A 14,414-nucleotide genomic window follows, 5' to 3' on the forward strand; every position below is an offset into this window, starting at 1 on the left:
AAGAGACTAAATGGGTATGATAACATCTTCTCTGAATTCCTGAAGATCATGGGAAAAAGCAGCAGACAATAGCAATCCACTTTCCTATCCAAAGCCATTCAGGAAAATACAAAGAGTGAGAAGTGTCACAGAGAAAAGGATAAATGGTTTGAGAAGGGGGAAAAAAACATGCTCGGCCCAAGTTACCCCGCTCTGCTGTTGATGCTCGCGATTTGCCAGCACAAATTACTTAGCCTTATTAAGAGTTTGAACGCCGATTAAAACTGATACCAAGAATGCCTTCGGCACAACTCGCGGCGCTATTTCACTGCGCGTGTGATTGCGCCCCAGGAGGAGCGACGGAGCTGCTGCTGCTGCTGCGGCTTTCGCAAAGGTAAGACCAATATTTGAGTTGCTGAGAAACCCAATTTCCCTCCCATTTGTTTTTCTGGTGTTGGCACTCGAAACGAAGAGCGGCTCACGGTCCTGGGGGTGAGACTGAGGATCTCCGAGGGGCAACCTGTTCCCTTCCTCCCCGACTGGAAAAGGATGGGGGAGCTGCTAGGGTTTGGATTGCAAACTCCAATGAGTTTGCAATGAGCTCCTAGGTCCAGGGTTGCATTTCAGCAGGCGCACAGCAATGCAAATCAGAGCGAATCAGAAAATCAAATGAATACAACCTCCCCCGCCGCCCCCCGGACCGGCAACGCAGAAGCCCAGACGGCGCGGAAGGGATGGAGGAAGCCTGGACCAAGACAAAGCTCTTGATCGCCAACGCGGTGCCCGGGGGTGGCTTTTCCGCAGGTGGATCGCCAGCCCCGGGGGAGGGGGCGTGATTCCTTCCCGGGGGGGGCATCGCCTCTCTAGCTCCGCGGGCCGGACAGAGGAGAGAGGCTCCTTCCCGGGGCCGCGAGGAACAGACGCGGCATCTTCCTGGCCGCGAGGGGTCCTCTGGGCTCGGCACGCGAAGGGTTAAGCTCGGGGCGGGGCGGCGGCGCGATTGGTGCGAAGTTTGGGGGTGGGCGGGGCGGCCCGGAATCGCGCAGCCCGAAGGGGAAGCCAAGCCCCGCCCCCCGCCGCCCCCCCCCCCCGCGACGGGACCCTGAGGCGGACGCAGCCCGGGCGGCGGCGGCATCGCTCCCTCCGACCCTCGCCCGCCCGCTCGCTCGCTCGCAGGGACCGGCAGCCCGAGCCAGCCCCGCCGCCAAGGAAGCCGCCGCCGCCCCCTCGGTCCCAGCGCCCCGAGCCGTCCGCCCGGCTCCTTTGTGAGGAGAGCAGCCGCGGCGCCTCCTTGGACAAGTGCGCGCCAAGTCCGGCGGCTGAGGGGACTCGGCGTCGCGGCACATGGGGCGAGCGGGAGGCGGAGCGCGCGCCGGCGGCCCTGCGGCGCGGCAGCCCAGGCGCCCCGAGGCGTGAGGAGACCCCGCCGTCGGCAGGTACGAGCCCGGAGCCCCTGGAGCTGCAGCGCCTCCAGGGGAGGGAGGGAGGCAGGCGGCGGCTGCCCGCGGTGTCCCAGGTGTCCGCCGCCGCCGCCGCCGGCTCGCGGCTGCCCAGCCCCCGGGTCCCGTCGCCCGGGCGGCGGCGGCAGCCTCCTTCCGAGGGGAAGCGGAGTCCCCTGGCTGCCTGCGGGGAAAGCGGGAGGGCGGCGGCGACGAGCGAGCGGCGCCGTCGGAACTGCCCGCTGCCGGGCGGGAAGGGCAGGCAGGAGGCGTCGCCGATCGCGGGGCAGCCCGTCGGCGGCGATGCCGGTGGCGGATCGGGGCAGTGTCCGGACTCCGCCGGGCATTTGAGCGGCGAGGCTGCGCTCGCTCGGTCGTCCCCCCCCCCGCCATGTAGATGCGAGGGTGGTCGAGCTGCAGCGTATTTGGAGCAGGCTTTAATTCGATCAAGCTTGGAATTGGGGGCCCCCCTCGGCCTTCGCCCCAGACACGCGTGCTTACTGTCGTGGGGATGCTGGCGCACGTGTATCTTCGCCCCCGGCACCCTCCCCCTTCCCGCGCGGCCCCGCCGGCGTTACAAATTTGTAAGCGTGTAATTATTTGCCTTCGCCCCAGACACGCGTGCTTACTGTCGTGGGGATGCTGGCGCACGTGTATCTTCTCCCCCGGCACCCTCCCCTTCCCCGCGCGGCCCCGCCGGCGTTACAAATTTGTAAGCGTGTAATTATTTGCCTTCGCCCCAGACACGCGTGCTTACTGTCGTGGGGATGCTGGCGCACGTGTATCTTCGCCCCCGGCATCCTCCCCCTCCCCGCGCGGCCCCGCCGGCGTTACAAATTTGTAAGGTAATGGCAGCGTGTAATTATTTGCTTTGTCGGAGGCTCGACCCGGAGTGCTGTTGTGAGTCCCGAGGGCAGAGAACGTTTAAATCGGGGAGTTTACAAGAGGGAGGAATTCGGCGCGTGTTGGGAGAGCCGGAGCTGGAGCTGGAGCGGGCGGGATTCGCGGCCGCGGATGGGGCGCGCGTTGGTCTTTCAAAACAAGCGTACAACTGCTGGAGAAGTACTTAAGAAACGAAACGATTTAAATCGGTGCGCTTCGAGCTTCAGAGAATCCGCGCGTTACTCACTGCTGAAGACCATCTGATGCACTATTAGCAGTTATGCAGAAAAACAGCTTTTCTCTATTACGGACACCCCTCTTCTCTTTTAAGAAGCGCAAGGGATCTTTTTAAGGGCAGCGCTGATTATTATTGTGATTCTTTTTGGAAAAAACACACACATGCAGTTTAATTGATTGTGTGTTTCTAAAACTACGGCAGTGCGTTTGGATCTTTACTGCTGACCACTTTCGTTCTTTTTAATTCTGATATAAAGTTTTGAGTTCGGCATTTGATATTTACAGCTCTCTCTCTTTCTCTCTCCCCCCCCCCTTTCCCCGCTCTCCTATTTCCAGGTTGGAAAGAAGAACGAATTGGAAAGTAGAGACAATCCAGCTTTTGAAATGGAAATTCAGTTTGTGCTGCTTTTTGTGGGCGTTCTTGTCTTTGCTGATTCTGTGAGAGGTAAGCAGAGAGGGCCTCAGGCTGCCTGCAAGTGGTTTGTGCTCTGTATTTTTGCCCCGTTGGAATACATTCTGTCTGCGTGCATTTGAATTCCTTCCAGAGACCCTCTAATAATATAATGTTCCTTGTTGCATAGAAAGCTTTCTTCCTCTTTGCAAATGGGGCATTCTATCTCACAGAACTATTATACTCTCTCTTGGTCCTTCTTTCCTGCCAGGCAGGTGTGCTCTGGGGGGGCTTTCCAGTTGCTGTTCTTTCTTAGGTGTGAAAATACGCAGTTGGCTTCCAGTTTTCAGTCTGGAGTAAAAGGAAAACAATTGCATTCCTCGGTGGATCAGGAGAGCCTCTCCCCTTCTGTAATCTCTCCCAGCCGGGCTCTGTGTATTCCCAATAGCGCTAAACTAAACAAACAAATCCATTAAGTTCACCCAAGTGACAGGCAAATGACAGTTCTCAACAGCTAGCACATATTTTAGCACTGGGGTTTCAGTGTGTGATCAGATTCCCTTAAACAGGTTGCATTACCAGAGGGAGGCTGAGGAAAAACAATAACCAAGGAAGTAGAGTGTATAATTCCTTATAAAGAATAGAACTTAACAGAGGAACAGTTAGGGGAGCTGTTGCTGTCTCTTCCTTATCAGAGGGCTGGAGCAGTCATGTTGACTCTAAGAAATACTGGGAACCAAAAAACGTTTTTCTCATTTGAAACATAAAATCCCCTGTTGAGAGCACTGTTCAATTAAGGCCACCTTAACTAGGTATTTTAACTTAGTGTACTTTTGACGATGGGTACAAGCACTGGTTCATACCATTTCAAGGTAGGTGCCAGAACTCTGATAGATGTTGATAGTTCTGGACTCCATCCATGAGCTGCCGAAATAGGGAAGAGTCATAGCTTAATGGAAGCATCTCGAAGGTAGGGATGGGGGAAACTGCCTAAACTTTGGAGAACCACTGCCAGTGAATTTGGAAGTACTGTAGATGAACCAGATATGACTTGGGGAGGAAGGGAGTCAAAGCCTTGCTCCAAGAATTAGTGTCCACTTGATTAATGTGTGTTTCCTCTATTGAGCTCATTCCGTAGCATATATCTGCCATTTATGCTGCATGCCTTATGAAAAGAAAATGGTATATGACTTTGAAAGACCTGAAGGTCCAGTCACAGTACGGAATGAACTGAGACGATGTCATACATTTAGATTCATATATCATGCAGAACTCAAGGAAGGGTCCAGAATGACTTACAGGCAATAAGGGTGTTGTGTTTACTTTGAATGTGAAACTGATTTGAAATACTTTTTGTCAGTTGTTTAACTGAATGTTCAAAATGCAATGTGGCACTTGCATTGAAGTCTCCCGAGTAATGATATTTTATTAAACTAAGAGCACAATGGCTTTTCTTTTGGGCTTTGTCTACAGAGGAAACGTGATACCTGAGACAAATGATGAACATTTGTGAACTTTTGATTGCTAAGAATAGGTTTGTGATTTTTTAAAAGAAAAAGCTATAATTACAGCTCCATGATGCAGTGTTGATGGAACATGCGATGTCAGTGTGATAAAGTGGCAGGCTTAAAGATCACCGCTTTGTTGCAGTCTGAAAAAAAGCTTTAGTATATTTCAAAATGAATGGAGAATCATTTTCTGCTAGAAAGTGTCGCAGTTTCTAAAGTGTGCCTGTGGTGTGTTCCTTCCCCCATAGGTCCAGGTAGATGTTCACTGCAATTATATAAGAGTTTCCTATTTCAGCCACTCTGGTTTTGGGTGCAGTACGGGGTGAAGTCACATGGTTAATTTGTGTTAAGGAGGAATAACTGGGTGGGTTAGAAGAGGAACATCTAAGTGGCAGCTTGCAGGTTAGAGATGCCTCTTATATTTGGTTATTTGTGGCCCTGCCAGATTTTAATAATGGAGTGGTAAAATGTTTGCTCTACTTCCAGATGTAAGGAAAATTAGATTTCTTGTTCCCAAATTGGTAAGACATTAACAGGCCACACTGTCTTAAGTATGTGTCATAATTATGAAGCTCTTACTAGATAATGTAAACTTTATTATGCAACTTGACCATACATTAATAGGTTGGTTTGAGTGACTAACTGCATTCCCACTCACTGCAGTGGTGTCTGGAGAACAGAGTCACCAACGAATTTGCAGTAGCTGCCCATTCGTGGGCTTAATAAACAGGAATTGTCTATTAGGGGTTGGAAGGATGGAGACGAAAGGAGGGATTGGGGTAAATTTGAGAATGAGGATGGAGAGTGGCAGCTCTCGGGCTTGTTTTGGAGGAGATGGTTGCATTATGGGAGACACAGCTGAGTAAATGAGATATCCTTCATGGCAGGGGGTTGGACCACATGACCTTTGTGGTTCCTTCCAACTCTACAATTCTAAGATTCAATGCCCTGTAGTTTTTGAACGTTCTCTGTAACATACCTTGTGGCCTCAGCATAGAGATGCATCGACGTATAATAAATCCAGGATTCAGGAATGTTCAGATATGAAGCTTTGGGAAGAAGAATGATGTAGAACTAGACTCTCAGCACTTGATTTGCGCAGTCTGACATTCCTTTTGGACTTTGTGGGTCAGAACATTTACACTGAGCTGCAAAATACAGATTCAGAAACAAAATGGGATTTCTCTGTATGAAACAGAATTAAACTCAGAAATGTCGATTCAAGTAAAATTAAGAGTATTGCCAGATGGTGGCATGAAGGGAGTGTGATATTCTTTTCCATGTGTATTTGGACGTGCTCTAAAATTCCTGGATCCTGTACTTCTTTCATCATGTACATTATTTTCCTCTAATCTGAAAGGATTACACAAGCATTTGAGATTCCCTAGGCAAGCTTTTGCATCAGTTTCGGGCTACTGGATGATACACCAGATTAAATTGGGCTGGAAAATTTGTAAGTATAATAGGACAGGTGTTGCAAGAGACTCCCAATAATTTGTTTCATCTCTGAGCCTTCAAATGTCCCAGAGGGCTGACACCACAAGGAGTCATTCTGGGATAACAATCCTGTGGAGTTTCCATGGTCAGGTGATCACATGTGCATGTGCTTAGATTAAACTGGGCACCTGTCTTTGTGAATGGCACTCAGAACTAGACCCAGTCACCAGTCTGGCAGCTGCATTCTGGATTAGTTGTAGTTTTCGAGTCACCTTCAAAGGTAACCCAACTTAGAGTGCATTGGAGTAGTCCAAGTGGGAGATAACCAGAGCATGGACCACTCTGGTGAGACAGTGTGCAGGCAGGTAAGGTCTAAGGTGGCGTACCAGATGGAGCTGCTAAACACCCACTCTGGACACAGAATTAAACTCCTTCTCTACGGACAGCTGTGAGTCCAAAATGACCCCAAGGCCACCTTGTCTTTTAGCGGCACAGTTACCCCATTCAGGACCAGGGAGTCCCTCACATCTGCCTGCCACCTGTCCCCCCAAAACAGTACTTCTGTCTTGTTGGGATTCAACCTCAATCCGTTAACTGCCATCCATCCTCCAATCGCCTCCAGACACACAGGACATTTGCCACTTTCACTGGGCCCAATTTAAACAAGAGGTAGAGCTGGACATCAGCTGCATATTGGTGGAGAGAGAGGATAGAGCCCTCAGGTACCCCACAAGTGAGCGTTTGAGGTGGTTTCAGTCCCATGATGGGGTCTGAAACCCGATTGGAAGGGGTACAAATAACCTGCATTCTCCAGGTGGGCCTGGAGTTGGACCCACTCAATCACTTTGCCCAGGAATGGAATATTTGAGACTGGGTGATAATTGGCCATAGTGGTGGGGTCCAAATAGCTTTTTTTAAAGAAGCAGCTTGATAACCACCTCTTTAAGGGGTTCTGGGAATGCTCCTTCCAAGAGGGAAGCATTCACCAACCCATGAAGCCCATTGCCCAGTCCTATCTGGCTCCTTTCTGTGAGCCAGGATGGGCAAGTGTTAAGAAGACAGGTGGTTTGGTTTTACTCGTCCATGCAGCCTGTCCACATCCTCAGAGGTAACAGGTTGAAGTTGATCCCATACAACTTGACTAGACAGAACACTATGGCAGCAAATAAGATTAACAAATATTTCGTGTGTATTAACAATCACTGTAACATATTTGTGTGTGTGGTTGTGAAGTACAATCTAGGTTGTCTTCTCAGGTGCACACCCTATTGACTTTGAGACTTAGTCCTAGGTAAGCGTGTATCTTAAAAAGGTAAAGGGACCCCTGATCGTTAGGTCCAGTCACAGAAGACTCTGGGGTTACGGTGCTCATCTTGCTTTATTTGTCAAGGGACCCAGTGTACAGCTTTTGGGTCACGTGGCCAGCATGACTAAGCCGCTTCTGGCGAACCAGAGCAGCGTATGGAAACGCCATTTACCTTCCTGCCGGAGTGGTACCTATTTATCTACTTGCACTTTGACGTGCTTTTGAATTGCTAGGTTGGCAGGAGCTCACCCCGTTGCAGGGATTCAAACCGCCAACCTTCTGATCAGCAAGCTCTAGGCTCTGTGGTTTAGACCACAGCACCACCCATGTATATTATTGCTACCTAAATCAGCTTTGTCTATGGTACTCACAGAAAAATGAATCGAGTGAATCTGATATTTGACTGGTTTAGGTTTTTTTTCATTGTATGTAAACTCCATGATAGTCACACAAAGACCTTTTAGTTTGCCTTGGGTTGGGGGAATATTCTGAATGCCGCCTTTTACTTATTGAGTTTGAGAGTTATCAATGAAGCTTTCTCCTTCTCCATAAATTTGTAGCACCCAGCCTGGTCTGCATTGACTTGTAAAATCATGGTTTCTTCCCCTTCAAATGGTCTGCTTTCAAATTAATCCCAGTGTTGCAGTGCTTAGTGGAAACTCTTTTCCTTTGGTTATATGAAAAAAAGGATTGTTTTATTTCATGTCAAAATGTTTGCCTTCTGTTTCACTTTTACATCAAGGAGCATGTGTTTAGTTTCAGCTGGAATAGTTCTTTGTGTAGATTGCTCTTTAGTCAGGAGTTCTTGGTTTTTCCTTGCAATGTGAAAATACAGGGCAGTCTCTTGTTCCTCTCATGGTCTATAGCAGGAAGAGCCGATGTGGTGCACTCCAAATATTCTTGGACGAAGCCAGCATGTCTAGTGGTTAGGGAATGAGAAGCTAAGTTCTTCCAGGTCACTTAATGGTTAATTTCACATTTTAACAAATTCCATAATTTCCATTTTAACAAATATACCACTGAGAGACTTCAAATGAGTGCTACATTGGATACCACCCAATATACCCAAATAGTTTAGTTCTTTCATTTTCCAGGGGATCATGGCAAATTTTGAAGGCCTATTTTTGGCCTGGATTGGGTTTTCCTATTACAGTGGTACCTCGGGTTACGAACTTAACTTGTTCCAGAGGTCCGTTGTTAACCTGAAAGTGTTCTTAACCTGAGGTACCACTTTAGCTAATGGGGCCTCCCGCTGCCACCGCGCGATTTCTGTTCTCATCCTGAGGTAAAGTTCTTAACCCGAGGTACTACTTCTGGGTTAGCAGAGTCTGTAACCTGAAGTGTTTGTAACCCAAGGTGTTTGTAACCCGAGGAACCACTGTACTTTTCCTGCCATGTTTGGGGATTCATTCAAAGCTTCTGACCTATTTCCTTTCACGAGGAATCTCATCGTTTAAATGTAGTCAAAAGGTGAAAATGTTGGACTGTTGCAGTGAAAAACTGCAGTTGTGGCCTGTGCTTATGTGAGAGGGGTCACTGGAATTAAGACCTTCATTCTTAATCTGTATTGCAGCGATTCACGATTTTTGGCATGGCAAGTAAAATCCTTTTGAAGTGTAACTAAAAGAAAATAGATGGTTCATCAGGCAAAGTTCACTGTTGCTTTTAGTCCTGGGAAGGAGGGAGGGCACCAGTGCAGAAAGAGCAAGAGAATTGCTCTGCCACAGTATAGCAGACAGTGATTCATTAGGAGCCTTAAGAGCCGATTATTGCAGTGCAGTCTGTGTGGAGCTACCCTTTGGCCTGATCCGAAGGCTCCAGCTGGTGCAGAATATTGTGGCTCGACTGTTGATGGGGACAGACCATAGCCAGCACATAAGTCCTGGGCTCAAAAGCTTGCATTGCCTGTCCACATGCTACCTGACCAGGTTCAGGGTTCTTGTATTAATTTACAAGGCCCTTTCCAACTGGATATCTCTGGCACAGCTTATATTCCAACCCAGCCGCTGAGGTCTTTGCGGGAGCCACTGTTCGTGGTTCCCTGTGGCTCAGATCCGCAAGGTGTCATACGTTGAGTGAGCCCAGTTTTGTGGAAGTCCCTTCTAGTTGAAGCGACAGGCCCCCTTCTCTGTTGAACTACCAGTGTTCACTGTTATTATTCCAGCAAGCTTTTTAACCGAACTCTGATTTTATAGCTTTATTTCATGACTTTGGTCTTATTGTATCGGGTCGTGTACACTGCTTAGAGATAACCATGTGTAAGTGGTATACAAATTGTTTAAACAAACAAACAAATTAAAACAGTGCCCCTGAAGACAAGGTAATGGGTATAATCCCAACATGGCGCAAAGTGAGTGTTCTATCAGTGCAATATTTCCTGCTACCTCAATGGAACATTCTCCTCCCCTTTTGTGCCCCCTAAATCTGGTCTAGGGATTTCCCCAACTCTTTGGAGAAGATATGGGGAGAGCGTAGAGCAGTGGTGGGAGGAGAAGGGCACAAGTGGAAATACTTGCAGTGCTGAGATGGTTTAGTTGAATATATCACATTGACTTAAAAACATGTTGGGAGAAAACTGTGACATCCCTTGAGGAAGGAAGATGAAGGACGATGGTGGACCAAGCCCAAAATATCTCTGTTCCCTGGTGGCAAAATGAAATCCTTTTGTGCAAGGAACAGGAGGAGTACAGAACCTAGGTTTTGATACCTGCTCAGCAATGGAGCTTGCAGGTGACCTTGGCCCTGTCTCATCATCTAACCGACCTGACAGGTTTGTCGTGATGGCAAAATGGGATGACCTATATGCTACTATGAGCTCTGTTGGAAGAGTTAACAAAATGATTATCCACATCAGTTCTAATCTGGTAGTGTACAGTGATACCTCGGGTTAAGTACTTAATTCGTTCCGGAGGTCTGTTCTTAACCTGAAACTGTTCTTAACCTGAAGCACCACTTTAGCTAATGGGGCCTCCCGCTGCCGCCGCACTGCCAGAGCACAATTTCTGTTCTCATCCTGAAGCAAAGTTCTTAACCTGAAGCACTATTTCTGGGTTAGCGGAGTCTGTAACCTGAAGCGTATGTAACCTGAAGTGTATGTAACCCGAGGTACCACTGTATCTGTTGACTCCTTCAGGTCACAGGCATTTATTTATCTCTTGTGGGGCTGTGAAGACTCTTTCATAGATCAGTGCTAGTATAGTATTAGCCTCTTGGTTATAAAGTGAGTGTTTTATGAAGATATAGTAACTCTTTTTCCATATTCTGGAAGTTACACAGTCTTTGTTCCCTGCCCACAATCCTCACCAACTTTTCTCTGGCCTATTGCATCTGTTGCAAGTAAGTTGGTCTGTTCTAAACATCTGGCCTAGTAAATTTGCCTGCAGTTGAGACAAAGTAACACTCCCTCCTGTTTTTTAGTGTCACTTTGTGATGTGGTATTGCAAGCTTAAGAGCTGTTTTATACATTACATGGCAACCAACCAGCATTTTTCACTGAATGTTCACTCAACCAAAAGCTGCAGTCACCCCTGGCTCTCCGATGAGGGTGCCTTTATTTCCAAACGCCCAGCTTCGCCACTTTCAGACTTCACAATTTTGAAAATAGGTGAACACATCAAAAGGCCTTAGAATTAGTCATTAACTGGACAGGGACAAAAGCATAAGGGTGGGAAACAGGGTCTAGGACACAGCCCCAAGAGAACCTTGGAAATCCAGACCAGAGTCTTTTGCAGGGATCTTTGTAGCTGAACCATGCAAATTGTTGCTGCTTTCTAAAGTGAGTGCAGTGTCTGTGTTACTATACTGGTTCAAAGCTTGCATTTTATGAGTTAATGCAAACTGCCTACCCTCAAAATCCAAGCCCCTCTCCGATTCCCCCCCCCTTCACAAGTCAGATAAACATCGCTTGCATTTTGGTTAGTTGCCCTGATTATACAGTCTCCCCATTGTGTTTTTGTAGAAACATGGTATCCAGCAGTGCTCTGAATAACCTAAGTTTTATTTCATCAGAACCCATCCAATTTTCAGGAAGAAATCCAGCCAATAACTCTAGGCTACTTCTTATATTAAGTGCTCAAACTTAATTTTGAACGTCAGTAAAGGAAGAAAAATGTAAATTGGGAACAGAGACCTCTTGGAGAAAACTTAGATTTGTCTTGATTTTTGTCTTTTTTGAGTCTCCAGCCCCCCCTCCCCTCCCATAATTGCTGAAGAAAAGTTTCACTCTTGGCAGGAAACAAAGTGATTTCTTTTCATGCCTGTTAAATTTATTTCATGAAAGATTTACACAATCTTAGGTATCCTGTCAAGTGACTGTGGAAGGAGTAATGGAAGATGTGTCACAAGCTAGATGCCTCTCAGGTTCTGTTGCTTTTTTAATGGGTATTTTTGGAACTGTCCGTATTTGTACATGAAGAACTGGAGAGCTGATAATTCCAGAAATAAGAAAAAAAAACCCCTGAAAAACTTGGGCAGTGGTTGTTTTTAACTTGTGGTGGGGGGATGCCGTAGCTGTCCCCCACGCCTATCAAGGCAGTTTCAAAATGGGTTGTCAAATTGTACTTGCCTAGTTTAATGGTATTTTGTGTAAGCAGTGAAAAGGCCCCTATGGAAATTCCAGAAAAGTAGTACCGCATTTTTCACTCTATAGGACGCACTTGCCCCCTCCAAAAATTAAGGGGAAATGTGTGCGCGTCCTATAGAGCGAATGCAGGCTCCTTGGCTTCAGCGATAGCAACGCGAAGCCGACGAAGCGCAGAGGGAGAGCTCTGGAGGCTTCGCGTTGCTTTCGCTGAAGCCCCTGGAGCACAGCGCGAACTCCCGCTGCGCTCCGGGGGCTTCAGGCATCTATCCGCAAGTCTTCGGAGCACTGCAGGAGTTCCCACTGTGCTCCAAAGGCTTGTGGATAGCTGCCTGAAGCCTGGAGAGCAAGAGGAGTTGGTGCACACCGATCCCTCTTGCTCTCCAGGCTTCACTTCACTGGAGAGGCACTGCACAGTTTTCCCTCTCTGCGCAGCGCCCCTTCCGTGAAGCGGGAGGAGAAATGGAAGGGGCTCCGTTTCTCCTCCCGCTTCGCTGAAGGGGCGCTGAGCAGAGAGGGGGAGATTTTTCCCCCCTGTTCTCCCCCTCCTATGGTCCGGTGCGTCCTATAGAGCGAAAAGTACGGTATGTTGTGTTGCTTGGATCACATTCCTTCCATTACACATCCATTCATGTAGAGTGCAGTTTAATTGTTCTGAAAAGTAGCTGGCAAACCAGGTTGTGATAGTTCCTTGCACCTATCTGAATCTAAGATACAAACTTCTGTCCTTGGCCCTGTGAAATGCATTAAGGCCAAATTATGAAGAATGAGAGATGGGGGTGATCCATAGGAGCAGTACCAGATTATAGTTTCTGTGGGGTTGGGAGGGAAAATCAATCAGATCAATGACTTAGGCATGATGTGTTGCAGCAGGGGTGGGGAAATCTCTAGCCTGTGGTCCAGATTAGGCCCACCAATTGGGTCTGCGAGACCATTTCCCTCAAACTGTACCTACTTGCCCCACATAGAAGATGTCAGATGTGAGGCAGGTAGAGACATGGCCGGATTGGCTGTGTGACCAATGTCCCTTTGGGAAACTGCTTCGTACCGCTGAGAGCAGGGCCGACGTCACTATCCTTCATCTCACGCACAGCAAGTGCAAGCCTTACATCAGATGAATTCATCTAGACTCCTATCTTCTTATCTTCCTGGTCGCTGCTCTCCCAAGGCCTCAGAAATTATTCCCAGCCCTTCTACCATAGAGTCCTTGACTGAAATTGAACCTGGGGCCTTTTTCATCGTAAAACCTATTCTCTGACACTAAACTTTCCACATGAACCTACCCAGACCCTGAGATCATCTTTTGAGGCCATTCTTAGGGTGCCTCTTCTTCGAGAGGTCCAGAGGGTGGCAACATGAGAACAGGCCTTCTCTGCATCTGTGGGATGCTCTCCCCAGGGAAGTTCGCCTGGTGCCTTCATTAAACACCTTTAGGTGCCAGGCAAAAATGTTCCTTTTTAACCAGGCCTTTGATTGATTGACATCCGATGCCCTTTTAAAATGACTTGGGTTTTTTTGGGTTGTTGTTTTTGTTTCAATTGTGCATTTTGTGGTTTTATATTTTGATTTTATTCTGTGAACCGGCCTGCGACCTCCTGGTATAAAGTAAAAGTAAAGGGACTCCTGACCATTAGGTCCAGTCATGACCGACTCTGGGGTTGCGGCGCTCATCTCGCTTTACTGCCCGAGGGAGCCAGCGTACAGCTTCCGGGTCATGTGGCCAGCATGACTAAGCCGCTTCTGGCGAACCAGAGCAGCACACGGAAACGCCGTTTACCTTCCCACCAGAGCGGTACCTATTTATCTACTTGCACTTTGACGTGCGTTCAAACTGCTAGGTTGGCAGGAGCAGGGACCGAGCAACGGGAGCTCACGCCATCGCCGGGATTTGAACCGCTGACCTTCTGATCAGCAAGTCCTAGGCTCTGTGGCTTAACCCACATCGCCACCCTTATTCTGTGAACCAGCCTGAGACCTGGAATAGGGCAGTATATAAATTGAATGAATGAATGAATGAATGAATGTATGAATGTTGCTGTTACTCCACTGCCTGGTGGATCACGTGCCCTTGTAGCTCATTTATTTGGACCACCTATTAAATAATAAAAAACACATTTTCTTTCCCACTGCAACTGAAGCTGAATTGGAAAACTAATATTAGGAAGGTGTCAAAGGCATATTAATGTAAGCCTGGAAAGTTGGGACCCTCGGCAACATGGAAACAGAGAGGTCTTTTCAGACCATGAGCAACTTGCAGCTCAGATTACGCAATAATATTTAGTGTACATTCCTTTCCAAATAAATATTTTAAGTCATTGTTCGATGCACATGGGAAGGTTGGTTTAGGAGCTGTGACTTTCTGCAACACTTTCCTTCTGGACTGTGCTGAAAAGCAGCCGCCAAATATGGTTTCATCCTTAGCTCTCTGTTACTTGTTTACAGAGAAATAGACCAGGCCCTGTGGTACTAACAATATAGACCAGCACCAAGCCCCACTTGTTGGCTGGCTATGCATGTCAATAGAAGTTGTTGAGTCAATCGGAAGCTTTGCATTGTCCAGACTAATTTCATCAAGGATTAATGGGATTGGGGTTTCCTGCTTAGTAAGACACAGAAAAACGTTTGTCCCTCCCCCGCTCAATGTGTGAAATTGGCT

At 47.8% G+C, this 14,414-nt stretch overlaps 1 protein-coding gene across 6 annotated transcripts in view; it reads left to right on the forward strand.

The window, feature by feature from the left end:
- Positions 1–1,092: 1,092 nt before the first annotated feature.
- The window catches only part of FGFRL1 (fibroblast growth factor receptor like 1), a 167,151-nt gene continuing 153,829 nt past the window's right edge, over positions 1,093–14,414 (forward strand). For 3 of the 6 annotated variants that reach the window (XM_028728820.2, XM_028728821.2, XM_077930721.1), the window contains exons 1-2: positions 2,171–2,263; positions 2,874–2,982. In XM_028728820.2, the coding sequence (XP_028584653.2) occupies positions 2,186–2,263; positions 2,874–2,982 (187 nt within the window). In that variant the 5' untranslated portion in view covers positions 2,171–2,185. Of the gene's footprint in view, positions 1,416–2,170; positions 2,264–2,284; positions 2,319–2,486; positions 2,510–2,873; positions 2,983–14,414 lie in introns of those variants that run through there. The other 3 variants (XM_028728822.2, XM_077930720.1, XM_077930719.1) reach the window with 3 other exon arrangements.

Source organism: Podarcis muralis, chromosome 6 (genome assembly GCF_964188315.1).
Source record: "Podarcis muralis chromosome 6, rPodMur119.hap1.1, whole genome shotgun sequence".
NCBI lineage: Eukaryota > Metazoa > Chordata > Lepidosauria > Squamata > Lacertidae > Podarcis > Podarcis muralis.